The sequence below is a fragment of the Geotrypetes seraphini genome, chromosome 1, assembly GCF_902459505.1.
Source record: "Geotrypetes seraphini chromosome 1, aGeoSer1.1, whole genome shotgun sequence".
NCBI lineage: Eukaryota > Metazoa > Chordata > Amphibia > Gymnophiona > Dermophiidae > Geotrypetes > Geotrypetes seraphini.
In genome coordinates, this window is record NC_047084.1 from 54,505,060 (window position 1) to 54,519,873 (window position 14,814).

At 40.9% G+C, this 14,814-nt stretch overlaps 1 protein-coding gene across 1 annotated transcript in view; it reads right to left on the bottom strand.

Moving 5' to 3' along the window:
• ITGA1 (integrin subunit alpha 1) overlaps positions 1-14,814 on the bottom strand; it is a 284,456-nt gene that overhangs the window by 152,867 nt on the left and 116,775 nt on the right. Inside the window, exons 7-8 of the mRNA XM_033931541.1 lie at positions 11,086-11,234; positions 2,425-2,575 (exon numbers count right to left, since the gene is read on the bottom strand). Of these exons, the coding sequence (XP_033787432.1) occupies positions 2,425-2,575; positions 11,086-11,234 (300 nt within the window). The remainder of the gene's footprint in view (positions 1-2,424; positions 2,576-11,085; positions 11,235-14,814) is intronic.

A 14,814-nucleotide genomic window follows, 5' to 3' on the forward strand; every position in this document is an offset into this window, starting at 1 on the left:
GCATAATGGTTAAAGCTAGGTTTTGAGTTCAAACCCTGCACTGATCCCTGTGACCCTTGGAAAATTTCTTAATCCTCCATTGCCCCAGGTACATTACATAGATTGTGAGTCCACCACTGGCACAGGTAGGGGAAAATGCCTTAAGTACCTGTATGTACACTGCTTTGATTGTGGTTGCAAAACTACAAAATGTGGTATACAAGTCCCAGTCCCCTTATTTGCATATGACTTGTAACCAGGGATTATAACAGTCCACACATTGTAGGGAGAGGAATCCAGGCTTGGAACTTATCTTGTGGACTTATACAAACTAATCTCTAGTATGTACGATGTTTTGCTGATGTTTGAATTAAAACTGATTTATTCAATCTGAGTGGCAAGGAGGCCCAAAATCTGGATCCTATGAGCAGGCCCTCTTGGGCTATCCAGGTGTGTGGAATCATCCTGAAGAAAGGATGACCCTTTTTCTGGGTGATCACTGAGACCTCTTGTTGGATTACTACATGGACCTTATAAGTGTGTGGATCCTACTTCTGACAGAGAACCCCCTACCTATTACAATAGGTAGATTTTTATCTCTACGAAAGCACCCCCAAACATGAATTCCATTTGAAATAATTTCATGATGTAGACCTCCACATGTAAATATCAGCTTTTTGATATCAGTGTTTACATTTAAACTACATAGAACCAAAAGGCTTTTGCGGTATATAAATAAAAAGTTATGTTATGTTATGTGCATGCAATCTATTTTCATACTTCTAAAATAAAGAAGAATAAATAAAGAAGAAAGCCTTACTACAAGTAACAAAAAATATTGGAGTGAGCCAAGCCATGCATGAATTCTAGCAAAGCAGCTCATTAACATTAATATTATTTACATTAAAAAGCATTAAGCTATGCTTTTGCCATACCCTGAAAATTAAATACATCTAACTTTGAGACCATTGGAAGGTTAATTTGTTGGCCATGAGCCCCCCCTCCTCATTCCACTGATATAAAGGCCCAAAATGAATCTTCCCAGGCAAAAGCACAGACCCTTCCAATATGAGCACAGTTCTGCTTGAGCTAGAACCAACTCCCTAAAGACATCAAAGGGCTCCAAACCCCAAAGCTCTATTTCTCTCATGAACACTTGAGGGCTTCCAAGCCTCAAACCTCCCTCCCCTATCCTCTACTCACCCCCACCTGATCTGAAGTAGTAAAAGGGCTAGGTAAAGGGCAGGAACAATTTCCACTCACTCCTGTTCACTTGTGTCAGAACTCCGGCTGAGCTGAATCTCCCCTTTACACAAAATGAATGGAAAAAATGTTTTTTGATAACATTCTCTAATCAAAGATATGATTAATCAGAGGAGTTGCAGAATTCATACATGCTTGGGACAGATATAAAGGGGCAGTGCTTTAAGTGATGACTATCGACTGCTGTTTCCAGTTTTTATTCAGTTGTTATCCATCAAGTTCTCTTATTTCGATACACGTTAGGACCCCTGAGGAAGTCCTGTACACCATCATTGCAGTTTCTGTTTTTCGACTTGATATTTCACTGCAGTTTTGTTGGATTTTTTGTTTGTTTAATTTTAGAAAGGGCCACTAAAATGTAGAATATCCCACCTCAGAAGATCCATTTTGGGCACAAGTGGGTCTCTCTCTCTTGCTTTGAATCCCTCCTCACTGTAGGGGGCTGTTTAGGCAGAATTCACAACACTGAAAGGGGTGGGGAGAAGTTCCCAGATCACACAGGACATATGACAGCAAAGTAGGCCTTTATCTGTTAAGGCAAAAATGTCCAGGAGTTATTTGCAGATGAGATTCAGCTACAGAACTAGGACACAATTTCCCACTACAATAGGGATATCCCATAAGGGCACTGGATAAAGAATTGTACTAGAAAGACTGGGAACATTTCTTCTGTCTGATTTTGCTACCTGATCAGATGAGTTTGCTTATATGGATACATACTTAGCTTTTGACTAAATCAGATAGTATTATTCTCACTGCAATCCACTTATACCAAATATTCAGAGGACCAACTTTTTTGTTTTTATGGTACTAAAAACAGTCCTTGCAGAATCTACTAGAAATATCCTTTTCAGCTGCTGCCCCAATTTATAGTATTTTGTACAGTGATAAGGGAAGGGCTTTAATAGAACAATGACTCAGATGTCTGATTTTTAGTAAACTTCTCTTAGGGATTCAGAAGCTGTTTCACTTTAAAGGATTAAACCAAAATCACTGCCTCCTTTTTTATGTGCCCTCGTTTCCATCTTGCCTGATAGTTGCAGTACAATTGGCAAACACAAATTGCCCCTGATGCATACAGTATTAATGACAAACTGAACCATTTTATCCAAAGCCAAATCTCCATCTAAATTTCTTATGAGTTTGATTTTCAACAAAGAGAACATTAGCTATGTTACTTACTGCAATAGAAAATCGTTGAATGTTATCATCTTCACAGTTTTCAATGACTGATTTTAATTTGAAGTTGTCATGAGATTCCCCGTCAGTTACAATAACCATAACTTTTTTCACACCTCTCCGGGCACCACGAGCCTCGGTAAAAGCTTCCTTTCTAAAATATTAAAAAGAAGAAAACACAAAAATAAAAATATTTTTGACTTCATATTATTAACACATAATCAGAGTGAATATTCATGTCATCCACCCTGGCCTTACACTGCCTCAAGTACAAACTTCTGAGTGAAAGCTTTCCAGTGGCAGGAAAATAAATAATGTAGATATTTTAGAAAAGAACAAGAAAGTTTTACAGTATACAGAATCCCCCCTACAGCTCCTCAGTCTGATGATATCATCCTTTGATGAGTATGATAGTGTTAAAACAGAACTTGGCAATGTCATCTGGCAGATACAGCAGTGCCAGTGTAAAGCTTTTACATCCCTCCTGACAGATGTCATTCAGGGTGGCATCATCTGGAAGTCAGTCAGTTTTCCAGAGGAATGGGAGGATGTTATGATCTTAGGGAGTGACCTGGTACTGATTCAAGAGGGGGCTGAGGTCTTACTCTGAAGAGACTCAACTTAGAAAGAGAAAAATGAAAGCAGATAAAAGCCACACGGCCTATCCTGTGTGCCCATCCATGCTATCCACTATGCCTTCCTCTCCCTAAGAGATCTTAGGCTCGTGTCCCAAGCTTCCTTGAATTCAAATACAGTCTTCATCTTCACCAGCTCCATTGAGAGGCTGTTCCACAAATTCACTACCCTTTCCATGAAGAAGTATTTCCTCAGGTTATTCCCGAGTGTGGCTCCTTTCTCCTTCATCTTATGCCCCTCTCATTCTAAAACCTCCTTTCAATTGAAAGAGACTCATCTGTACATTTATGCCAAGGACATATTTAAATGTCTGTCATATCTCCCGTCTCCTGCCCTTCTCCCTCAGTATATATATTGAGATCTTTAAGTCTGTCCCCATATGCTTTATGATGACCACTGACTGCTCTCTGAACTGACTCCATCCTGTTTATATCTTTTTGAAGGTGCTGTCTCCAGAACTGTACACAGTACTATGAGATCTCACCAGAGGCTTATAGAGAAGCATTATCACCTCCTTTTTCCTGATCGCCATTCCTCTTCCTGTGCACCCAAGCATCCTTCTAGCTTTCTTCATTGCCTTTTCTACCTGTTCAGCCATCTTTAGATCATCAAATAGAATCCTGTCCTCTTTCATTCTCCTTCAGGTTTTTGCAGCCCAAATGCATGACTCTGCATTTTTTTAGCAGTAAATCTTAGCTGCCAAATTCTGGACCATTCTTCAAGCTTCGCTTGGTCAGATCTTCCTCATGTTATCAACATCAGGGATTTTTATCGTATTACAGATTTTAGGATTATCCACAAAGAGGCAAACCTCACCAAAAAGCTCTTAACAATATAAAGTAGTTTGCAAAAATGATAAAGAACTGTCCTGAGAACTGAACCTTGTGGCACACCACTGATAACATCCTTTATCTTATTAACTACTACCCTCTGTCACCTTCCACTCAACCAGTTCCTAAACCAGTTTGTCACTTTAGGGCCAATACCAAGGGAACTTAGGGGAAAATTCTATAACCAGTGCCTAAACTTAGGCGTCAGTAGGCACCCTGCCAATGCCTAAGTAATTGAAAAATGAAATCAGAAACGGCAGTGTTGAAGCACCTACCGATGCCTAAATAAAAGACGCCTGAAATGGCCACTGGAATCGCGGCTAAGTAGCTACTTTATGCCTAGCCAGTTAGCGAATTATCATTTAGCAGAAATATTCAGTGGCACCACTCAATTAAATGCTGCTGAATATCAGTGGCTGCCCAGCTCAAATGGGTTTAACCAGACAGGAGCACAATAAGAAATTTTTTTTTCAGGAAATAACTCAGGCTGAGAGTGAGCATTCCTGTGCTAGCTAGTTAGCGTATCTACATTACTGCATGCTAACTAGTTAGCAAATGGTTAATGTGAGAGCCCTTACCGCCTCCAAAATAGGTGGTAGTTAAGTGCTCCTATTGTAAATATGTGTAAATGGCTGCATGTTAGTTCTAACATTAGTGCACGGCCATATATTGAAAGGCTGCAGAAACAAATGGTCTAACCACCCAGGAATGATCTGTGTAAGGGTGTAACATGGTAGATGACAGCAGATAAAGACATCTACTGTCCATCCAGTCTGCCCAACAAGATAAACTCATGGCATAAGGTATGATGTGATACTACATATGCGTTCTTGATCTTGATTTGCTCTTGCCATTTTCAGAGTACAGACCATTAAGGTCCACCTGGCTGCAGCCTTGATCTCCAACTACCGAAGTTGCCATCGAAGCCCCATACCAGGCTTCCAAATCTCTCCAGCCATGATCGAGGCACAGACCGTAAAATTCTGCCCAGCAATGGCCTTGTTATCAGACTACTGAAGCTGAATCTGTCTAGTCATGATAAGAGCACAGACTGTAAAAGTCTGTCCAACATTGGCTTTGTTTCTCAGTTACTAGTGTGGCCATCTAATCATTGCTAAGCTTGTTTGGTTCCATGCCTTCAATACAGGATTCCTTTGTGTTCATCCCATTTGAGAGGAAGCTCTGGAATGAGAGGGCATTGGATGAAGTTAAGAGGTGATAGGCTCAGGTTTAATCTAAGGAAATACTTTTTTACAGAAAAGGTGGTAGATGCGTGGAATAGTCTTCCAGTAGAGGTGGTGGAGACAAAGACTGTCTGAATTCAAGAAAGCATGGGACAGACACGTGGGATCTCTTGGGGAGAGGAGGAGATAGTGGATGGTAAGGATTATCTGCCATCATGTTCCTATATTTCTATGTGTTTCATCTCCACCATCTCCTGTGGGAGGGCATTCCAGGCATCTATTAACATCTGTAAAAAATACTTCATGATGTTATTCTTGAGTCACCCCCCATGCAATCTGTATGCATGTTCTTAGTTCTACCACTTTCCCATCTCTGGAAAAGGTTTATTTGTATATTAATACCTCTCAAATAATTGAAGGTCTGAATCATATCACCCCTGTCTCTCCTTTCCTACAGGGTATATACATCAGTGGTTCTCAAACTTTTTGGGTTTGCAGCACACTGTAAAATATATGAAAATTTTTCCAGGCTTAGGATCACAATGTTAAAGCATTATCTAACTGTACTGAAAAGATGATTTCTTAACAATGATTTGAATTTAGTATAAGGAATAATCATGGAAGATAAATAAAGAGGTTGACCTGAGTGAAGAATCTTGTATGACATAGTAAGGAACTTAAAAATAATATGATACTGGACCGGTAGCCTGTATAGTCTGAGAAAAAGAGATGCAACATGATCAAAGCTGTAGGCAAGACCTAACATACAGATAACACTGTTTTGGAGATTCTGTAAGCATTTGAGTAGTGGTATCAGAAAGAATTGAGTTACAATAGTCCAGTTTAGAAATGATTAGGGCATGAATAAGAGTATAAAGTGAATCAAACTAAAAAAAAAAAAATAAGTAAAAAATCAACAAAGGTAGTGAAACTGGTGGAGAATGAAACAGTAAAATTGAACAGTTCAAGAGATGTATTCATGAAGATAGTCGAGAGTCTAACTCCAAGATAACAGAAGCTTTTAACCCGTGCAACTGGTATATTGAAAAGTACTGGTGTAAGATTTGGTTGAGGATGAGAGCCCAAGATCCAGCATGTAGTGATCTTGTCTGGATTGAGGATGAGATGGTGCAAGAGTGAAGGACGTGGCCAGCAGGATCACCAGGATCATAGACGGCGCAGGAGGAGAGGACACTGCTGTGCTTATCCACGTGGGAACCAATGATGTTAGCGGATGGAAATACGACAGGGAGGAAATGAAGGACCAAGTCCACTCACTCGGAAGGAAATTGAAGGTCAGGGAGGTGAAAGTGGCTTTCTCGGAGATCCTCCCGGTACCGAGAGCGGATGTAATGAGACAGGATGAACTGAGAGCAGTCAACACCTGGATGAGGCGATGGTACGAAGAAGAGGGTTTCGACTTTGTGCGAAACTGGGCAACATTCTGGGGAAGAAGCAGGTACTATAGAAAGGACGGCCTACACCTCACCAAACAGGGAGCGAGAGTCTTGGCTGAGAACATGAAGAAGACCATTGAGAAGGCTTTAAACTAAGGATCAGGGGAGAGCCGACAGTCGACAACCAGTTGATGGCCCGGACATCAGGAGATCCTGAGGAGGAAACTACAAGCAACCGCACAGACATAAGGGAAGAACACGATGAAACTACAAGAGGCAATGAAAAAGATCAAAAGGATACAAAAAGGGATGTGAGGACTACCAAATCCAGGAAATTAGCACAAAGAGAACTTAAATGTATGTACACGAATGCCAGAAGCTTAGGAAACAAAATGGGAGAACTGGAAGAACTAGCAAAAAGAAAAAAACTGGATATCATAGGAATAACAGAAACATGGTGGAATGAAGAAAATGAATGGGACACGGCATTGCAAGGATATAAACTATACAGAAGAGATAGAATTGGGCAAAAAGGGGGAGGTATTGTCCTGTATATCCAAGAAGAAATAGAGTCTGTTAGAGAAGGGGAGACGGAAGGTAAAGATAAAATAGAGTCCCTCTGGATAAAGATTCCTAGACAAAAAGAAGCAGACATAAAAATTGGCCTCTATTATCGACCCCAGGGACCAATTGAGGAAACAAACAAAGAAATGATGGAGGAAATTAACCGTGGATGTAAATCAGGAAATGTAACGATCATGGGGGACTTCAACTTTCCGGGGATAAACTGGAAACTTCAATCTGCGGCAGGGAGATAAAATTCCTTTATAAAACTCCTGCTTTCATTTATAAATTATTAATCCCATATACTTCTAAAAGAATACTGAGATCCAATGAACAGCACCTACTAACGGTTCCCTCCCTCAAAATTATCAATACAAGGCGACAATTCATTTTTTCCGTTACAGCACCTCAAACCTGGAATACTCTTCCTATTTATTTGAGAGAAGAACATAATTTGGAAAAATTTAAAAGTAAATTGAAGAGTTTTCTTTTCAAAGACGCATTTGAAAATTAGTTATTTTAGTCAATTTTAATTCGACTCTTATCATTTTATTGAAGCTTTTTTAACTTTATCCACCCTATGTTTTTTTTCCTTAAACGTCTTTCTTTCTTTCAAATAATTTGTAGTTCTACCCCTTTATCCTTTTGTGTAATTTTGTTGAGTTTGTTAATTACCATGCAAGACCCTGTTTTTGTAATGCACTGTTTTGTCTCCCTAACACTGTATTTTAATATATACATCGCTTAGAATTAAAATTAAGCGATTAATCAAATTTATTATTAAACTTGAAACTTGAGATGATAGGAAATTGCTTTCTTGAACAAATGGTGGGAGAACTGACAAGAGGAACCGCAATCCTGGACTTGGTCATAAATGGCATAACTGGAAGGACAGCAGATGTAGAAGTTACGGCCCCGCTGGGGACAAGTGATCACAATATGATCAATTTTACCATTGGCATCGGAAAGGGGAAACCAATCAAGACTCAAGCCACAATCTTTAACTTCAAAAAAGGGAATTATGACAGCATGAGAACCATGGTTAGAAAATGGCTCAAGAAGGGAAAAGTAGAAATCCAAACGGTTGATCAAGCATGGTCCCTACTGAAAACACCATCACAGAAGCACAGCATCTTTACATACCGCAGATATCCAAAGGAAGGCTAAAAAAGATCAAAGGAGAAACAGCTTGGTTATCTAAAGAGGTGAAGGATGCAGTGAGGGAAAAGAGGAACTCGTTTAAAAAATGGAAACGGGAAAAAACAACAGAGGCCTGGAACTGTCACAAAATCGATCAGAAAAAGTGTCATAAAGCGGTAAGAGACGCCAAATAAGTCTATGAGGAAAAGATAGCGCAAGAAGCCAAAAACTTCAAGCCCTTTTTTAAATATATAAAAGGAAAGAAACCAGCAAGAGAGGCAGTGGGCCCTCTCGACGACCAAGGAAGAAAAGGGTGCATTAAAGAAGACAAACAGATTGCTGATAGGTTAAATTCATTCTTTGCCTCTGTCTTCACAAATGAGGACACTACAACAATGCCAGAAACAGGGAGGATATTCAACGGAGGCATAGAGGAAAGCCTCGCAATAGTAAATGTGGAGTTGGACATGATATACTTTCAGATTGACAAACTAAAAAGTGACAAATCCCCTGGACCGGATGGAATTCACCCAAGAGTATTAAAGGAGCTTAAGGTAGAAATTGGGGAACTATTACAAACCTTAGCTAACATGTCAATTAGAACCGGGCAAATACCAGATGACTGGAAGATAACAAATGTCATCCCAATTTTCAAAAAAGGATCAAGAGGAGAACCAGGTAACTACAGACCTGTGAGTCTCACATCGGTTCCTGGGAAGATGGTTGAAGTACTAATTAAAGATATCATTGTGCAACACCTGGAAAATCACAACCTAATAAGAGCTAGTCAACATGGCTTCAGGAAGGGGAAGTCATGTTTGACAAATTTCCTTCAATTCTTTGAGAAGGTGAACAAACAAATTGATAGTGGAGATCCAGTGGACATAATTTACTTGGACTTCCAGAAAGTGTTTGACAAGGTCCCGCATGCAAGGCTTATGAGGAAACTACTAAGTCATGGAATAAAAGGAGATGTACACAGATGGATCGGCAAATGGCTAGAGAACAGAATGCAGAGGGTAAGCATAAATGGGAAATTCTTGGACTGGGAGAAGGTGACTAGCGGCGTGCCCCAGGGCTCGGTTCTTGGGCCCATCTTGTTCAATATTTTTATAAATGACCTGGAAGAGGAAACAACAAGCAATATAATCAAGTTTGCAGATGACACAAAACTATGTCGGGCAGTTGGCTCTCAAAAGGACTGCGAGGATCTTCAGAAGGATCTGAACCAGCTGGAGAAGTGGGCGAAAAAGTGGCAGATGAATTTTAACATAGACAAATGCAAGGTAATGCATCTGGGTAAGAAAAACAAGGAACATGAATATAGGATATTGAGTGTGACATTAGGCAAATGCGAACAAGAAAGGGAATTGGGAGTACTAATAGACAGGACCCTAAAGCCATTGGCTCAATGCGCGGCGGCGGCAAAGAAAGCAAACAGGATGTTGGGCATGATTAAGAAGGGGATCACGAGTAGATCGGAGGATGTCATAATCCCACTTTACAGAGCAATGGTCAGACCACACTTGGAATACTGTGTCCAACACTGGTCTCCATACCTTAAGAAGGATATAACTCTGCTGGAGAGGGTGCAGAGGCGAGCTACGAAACTAGTCAAAGGTATGGAGAATTTGAGCTACAAAGAACGCCTCAGAAAACTAGGAATGTTCACCTTGAAAAGAGAAGACTGCGAGGGGATATGATAGAGACTTTTAAAATATTAAAAGGATTTGACAAAATAGACCAAGAAGCAGCATTACTGACTTTTTCAGATGTGACACGGACAAGAGGTCATAGCCTGAAACTGAGTGGTAGCAGGTTCAGGACAAATGTCAGGAGGTTCTGTTTCGCACAGAGAGTGGTGGACGCTTGGAATGCTCTTCCGGAGGAGGTTGTGACAGAGACTACTGTTCTGGGTTTCAAACGCAAGTTGGATGCACACCTTCTTGCAAATCATATTGGGGGATACGGGAAACCCTGGTCTCCATAAGGGAGCACCTAACTGGGCCTCCGCGTGTGCTGGTCGCCCGACTAGATGGACCTAGGTCTGATCCAGTGAAGGCTTTTCTTATGTTCTTATGGTCATATAACCACCTGGAAAGGGCATTAAGGCAGGTTTGAAAAGAAGACAAATCTGGGGACAGTGGGACCCATAACAGTTCGCAGCACACCTAGCCACTTCTTGCGATACACTAATGTGCTATCGCATACCATTTGAGAACCACTGGTATACATTTTCAGGTAATCAAGTCTCTCCTCATACTTCTTGTGGTGTGAATCCCTTACCATTTATACAGTTTTTCCTCTGATCTGCTTCATGTCTTTTTATTTCCTTAGTGATACAGCCTCCAAATCTGAACACAATACTCCAAGTGGAGACTCACCAATGATTTGTACAGGGGCATCACCACCTTCTTTCTTCTGCTGGGTATATCCCTCTCTATGCAAAGGCCTTTTCCTACCGCAGCTTAGTAAAAGGACCCCTAAATGTGCACTAATGAATGCAATTGCTTGAGGTAACTGCTGTGCCAACCCAGCTTATGTTTGGAGGTCCAGGACCAAATTCTCTCTGGCTTTGGGATCCTGCGTCAAAAGATCCCTTATTCCTAGGCACCGGAGCATGCAAGACTACTGAACACTATGTTAAAACAGAGAAAAAAATGACTCCCATTTTGGTACACTTTTACATTAACGACATTTTAGCGCATAGTATTTTAACTACTCTATGCATATAATTATTTTGCTGTTACTAATTAATATGGCTGTCAAGCAATGTGCATTAAAATCTAGCACATATATGTAGTGTGGCTTCTTATTTCAGTCCCTGAATTAGCAGAAATATATTTGCACAGATATGTGGTTGTGCTGTACTTAAAACTCTTATCTTACAATATCTGCATCTGCACACTGTACCTTGCTTCATCTATTCCCGTGGCTGTCATAGTCTGGCGTCCACCTCTCTGAACTATTTTCGTTGCTGCATGCAGCACTTCTTCAGTTGTTCTATACTTATTCAGGTTAAATTCATGGGTTATATTTTCTCCATACTGCACTATTCCAACCTAAAACATAATAACATTGTAACATCACAACATGAAATAAAATAAGACTCCATGCGTGATTCTGTCTTCTTTTTCAGTGCGAGCACACAGTATGTTCACTGTACATAGCATGTTACATTAGCAACAGGGGAGAGGAGATGTCAAAAATCTTACAAACAATATGGAGTGCCATTTTTGTCCCTACAGAAACTAGAGCTCAAGGAAAGACAAGGTAGCATATGAATGGAATGTAGCATTTTATCTTAGTCAATGAAGCAATAAAAACAGGGAGGTTCAGTGTAGAGACAAATGAAAATTTCTTAGAAATGGAGTCAATAAATTGATATTAAATGCTTGCATAATATTGTACTAAGACCTTAGAAAGATTCCAGCAAATGCCACATTAGGATACAATGTACTGGTTGAACTAAGGCCATAAGATGAAAATCAATCAATTTAACTCCTTCTTCTTAATCACAGTCCACCAAGTCAAACCCCCTAACACACACCTGAGGATCCCGAAGACAAGGAGCAGATGGATTACAATGGGATCAGAGTATAAATCATGCCACAGACAAATCATGAATGATATCACTAAAGTGCCACAGAGGTATTAACAGTAGAGACAGAGGCCAATGCAAAAGGCAAGTCAAAAACAGTGGAAGAGGATGGTGGAAAATATTTCAAGTAGGCTATTCAATAATCAGAGGAATAGATGTATGGGCAAGACTAGACTAATATTCCCTCTAAGTTGTGTGGGTGTCTTCCAGCTGCATTGGGCGATGCCTCAATATTGTTTTCAGCCACTAGGGACAGAGATTTTCTCGAGTCCTGCAGAAGTTGCATGTCCCTTGATACTGAAAATGTGATTTTAAAACGGCATATTGGTGCTTGACAAATCTCTACCTGCTCCTTGGCATACTATAGCTGGAAAGCCTTCTAGGTTATAGTGTAAGCCGCAAACATCAAAGGCTTCTTGGCTCTAAGGAGAGTTGCAATGACTACCTCTGAATAATCGTTACAAGTTAGCTGTGCGCTCAATAGCCATGCCATAAGACCAAAGCACTCTGGATTCTCCATGGGAACTGGGCCCTGACTGAGGAGCCCCAAATGAATCAGCAGCTAGAGACACCTGTCTCTTTGTAGTTGCACTAATTCCACATACGAAGGCCAGTGAGGCCAATCTGGTGGCTTACAACTCTGCAGATGATCTGGCCTACCATGGACCATGGTGGGAACATAGAGTAGACTCTCAGTGGTCCAGAACTGGACCAGGGCATTCAGCCCTGCACTTCCCTGTCCTGCTCTTCGACTGTAAAAGCAATCCACTTTGCATTATTGGTTGAGGCCATGAGATTCATTTCTGGACTTCTGGGAAGAGGAACCAGAAGACAACTGGCAGAATCTCTGCAAGGAATGAAAATTGCCTCTGCTGTCCCTGGTGGAATGATGGACTCTGCTGTATGGTAGAGATTTGGGATGGCAATCTGCCATGAAGGCCATAAGTTCGTACAAGCCTTTGCCAGAAAGCATCTGTCCTATAAAGGGTAATCTGCTTAAAGTAGCCTTGGAAGCTGAATCGCCCACCTACTGCCTAATCAAGAGCATCCAGCGGCAGAAACAGCGTAATCTGATACCTTGCTCATAAAGAGCATCAGCCTTGTAATCCACTCCTTCCATAATCAAGTTGGGACAGATATCCTCCAGCTCCAAAGGACTACTCCATAATCTGGTATGACAGGCCCATGCCACGAAGAAGGCAGCCACTGCTGCTTTGATGCCCAAAGCTAAGGATTCAAACTGTCTTTTAAGGACCATGTTCACCTTGCAATCCTGTGCATCCTTCAGAATCACCCTTCCCTCACTAGGGAGTGAAATATGCTTAGCCACTTGAGCTACTGCAGAATTCAACTTTGGCTATGAAAACAGCTGCTGGAAGTCCAGAGCCATAGGATAAAACCTGAACATAGCATTTGCCACCTTTATGGAACCTTCTGGAGACTCTCATTGGTCAGCAACTAACGTGATATCTGGATGTGCTGGAAAGAAATTAGTCTGTGTGTTTGTACCGCTCATATGGAACATTGGGAGGTGGTTCAACTTCAACTCACAGTATCTGAAATGACGTGTGAAATAAATGTAGTCTTGAAAAGACGGCACACTGATGGATCGTTTCCCTGGTCAATATGAGCCTTACGGCCTCTTTTACAAAGCCGTGCTACCAGCTGCCGTGCGGCAATAGCCCCGAAGCCCTTTAAATCTCTATGGGCTTCGGGGCCGTTAGCGCAGCGCAGCTGTTAGCACGGCTTTGTAAAAGAGGCTGTTAGTCTCCTGACCTCCAGACCCCAACAGGGACCCTAAATCATCTAAGGACACTGCGGATCCTTGAGATATTAAAGGCATGAAAAGGGACTTCCAGTCCTGCTCCAAATGGTCACTGGCACTTGGAGACAACCTGTTCAGAAGCGGGGAAGCCTGCTGGGGATGTAACTCTCCCTGTATTGGAGCCGGCACACATAAAGCAGCAGATTTTGGGTGGTAACAAAAATATGGAAGAGCTGTAGGTTGAAACAGTATGGCTGGCAGGCAGGCTGATTATGGTAAGGGGTAAGAAAAAAAAAGAATAATTCTCCTTTCTTTATATAGGAAAATATGGTGCTGAATATGAAGGTCAAAGAAAACCTCTCTGTGGCATAGGTTCTAGCTTTGAAGTTGCTCTCTACTAGGTTTTCTGGCTACTCCCTTCCTTTGATCTCTTCCATCCAAAATGCAGTAAATTATGCTCATCACATCAATAGGCTCCTGATCAAGTGCTCCTTTGGCCTGATAAAAAGCAGGATTTTATCAATTAAACTGAAATCATCCTAACCTTTGTATCTGTACAGATGAGCAAGATGCATTTGGAATGCTGCAGAACAAATAATATTTGTGCCAGTCAATATTTTTCTTAGCTGGAGAAAATAGCTAGGTAGAAGTAAGAAACAGACACTGATAAAGCAAAGAAGGGTGAGTATCATGGCAAGAGAAGCAGCACTAAGTGCAGACCTTGGTAGAGACTTTTAAAAAAGTGCTGTGTAGTAAAAAGTTCTCATGTTATTACCCTGTTACAACAGTGATCTTTTTTGCCCCTTTTTTCAGAAGATTCTAGAGGTACGCACATAAAAATATTTTTGTTCATTTTCAGACTCATTTCAGAATTTTTGGCTGGTTTTCAGAATATTTTTGATTTATTTCAGAAATCAATATATATATAAAATTTGAACACCACTCAGTTTTTTTTTTTTTTTAAGTTAGGCGCCATTTATAGAATCAGGTCCTAAGTGTGTGACTTCCTATACTTTGCCTATGCTCCAAAAATATGCATGACCCTCTTGCAGTTGCATTCTATGCAGGTTGTGCACTAAGCTTGCAGAATAATGCTTAGTGCCCAACCTGCACCTTAGGCGCCTGAATGTTACATTCACTTGAATAACTGCTAGTGTTCTAAAATCTTAGCATGCCTAAGACATTAAGAGCTCCTTTTACTAAGGTGCTCTAGCGTTTTTAGCCCACGCATGAAATTACTGCGCGCTACACCACACGGTATATGCTTCTAGAATAA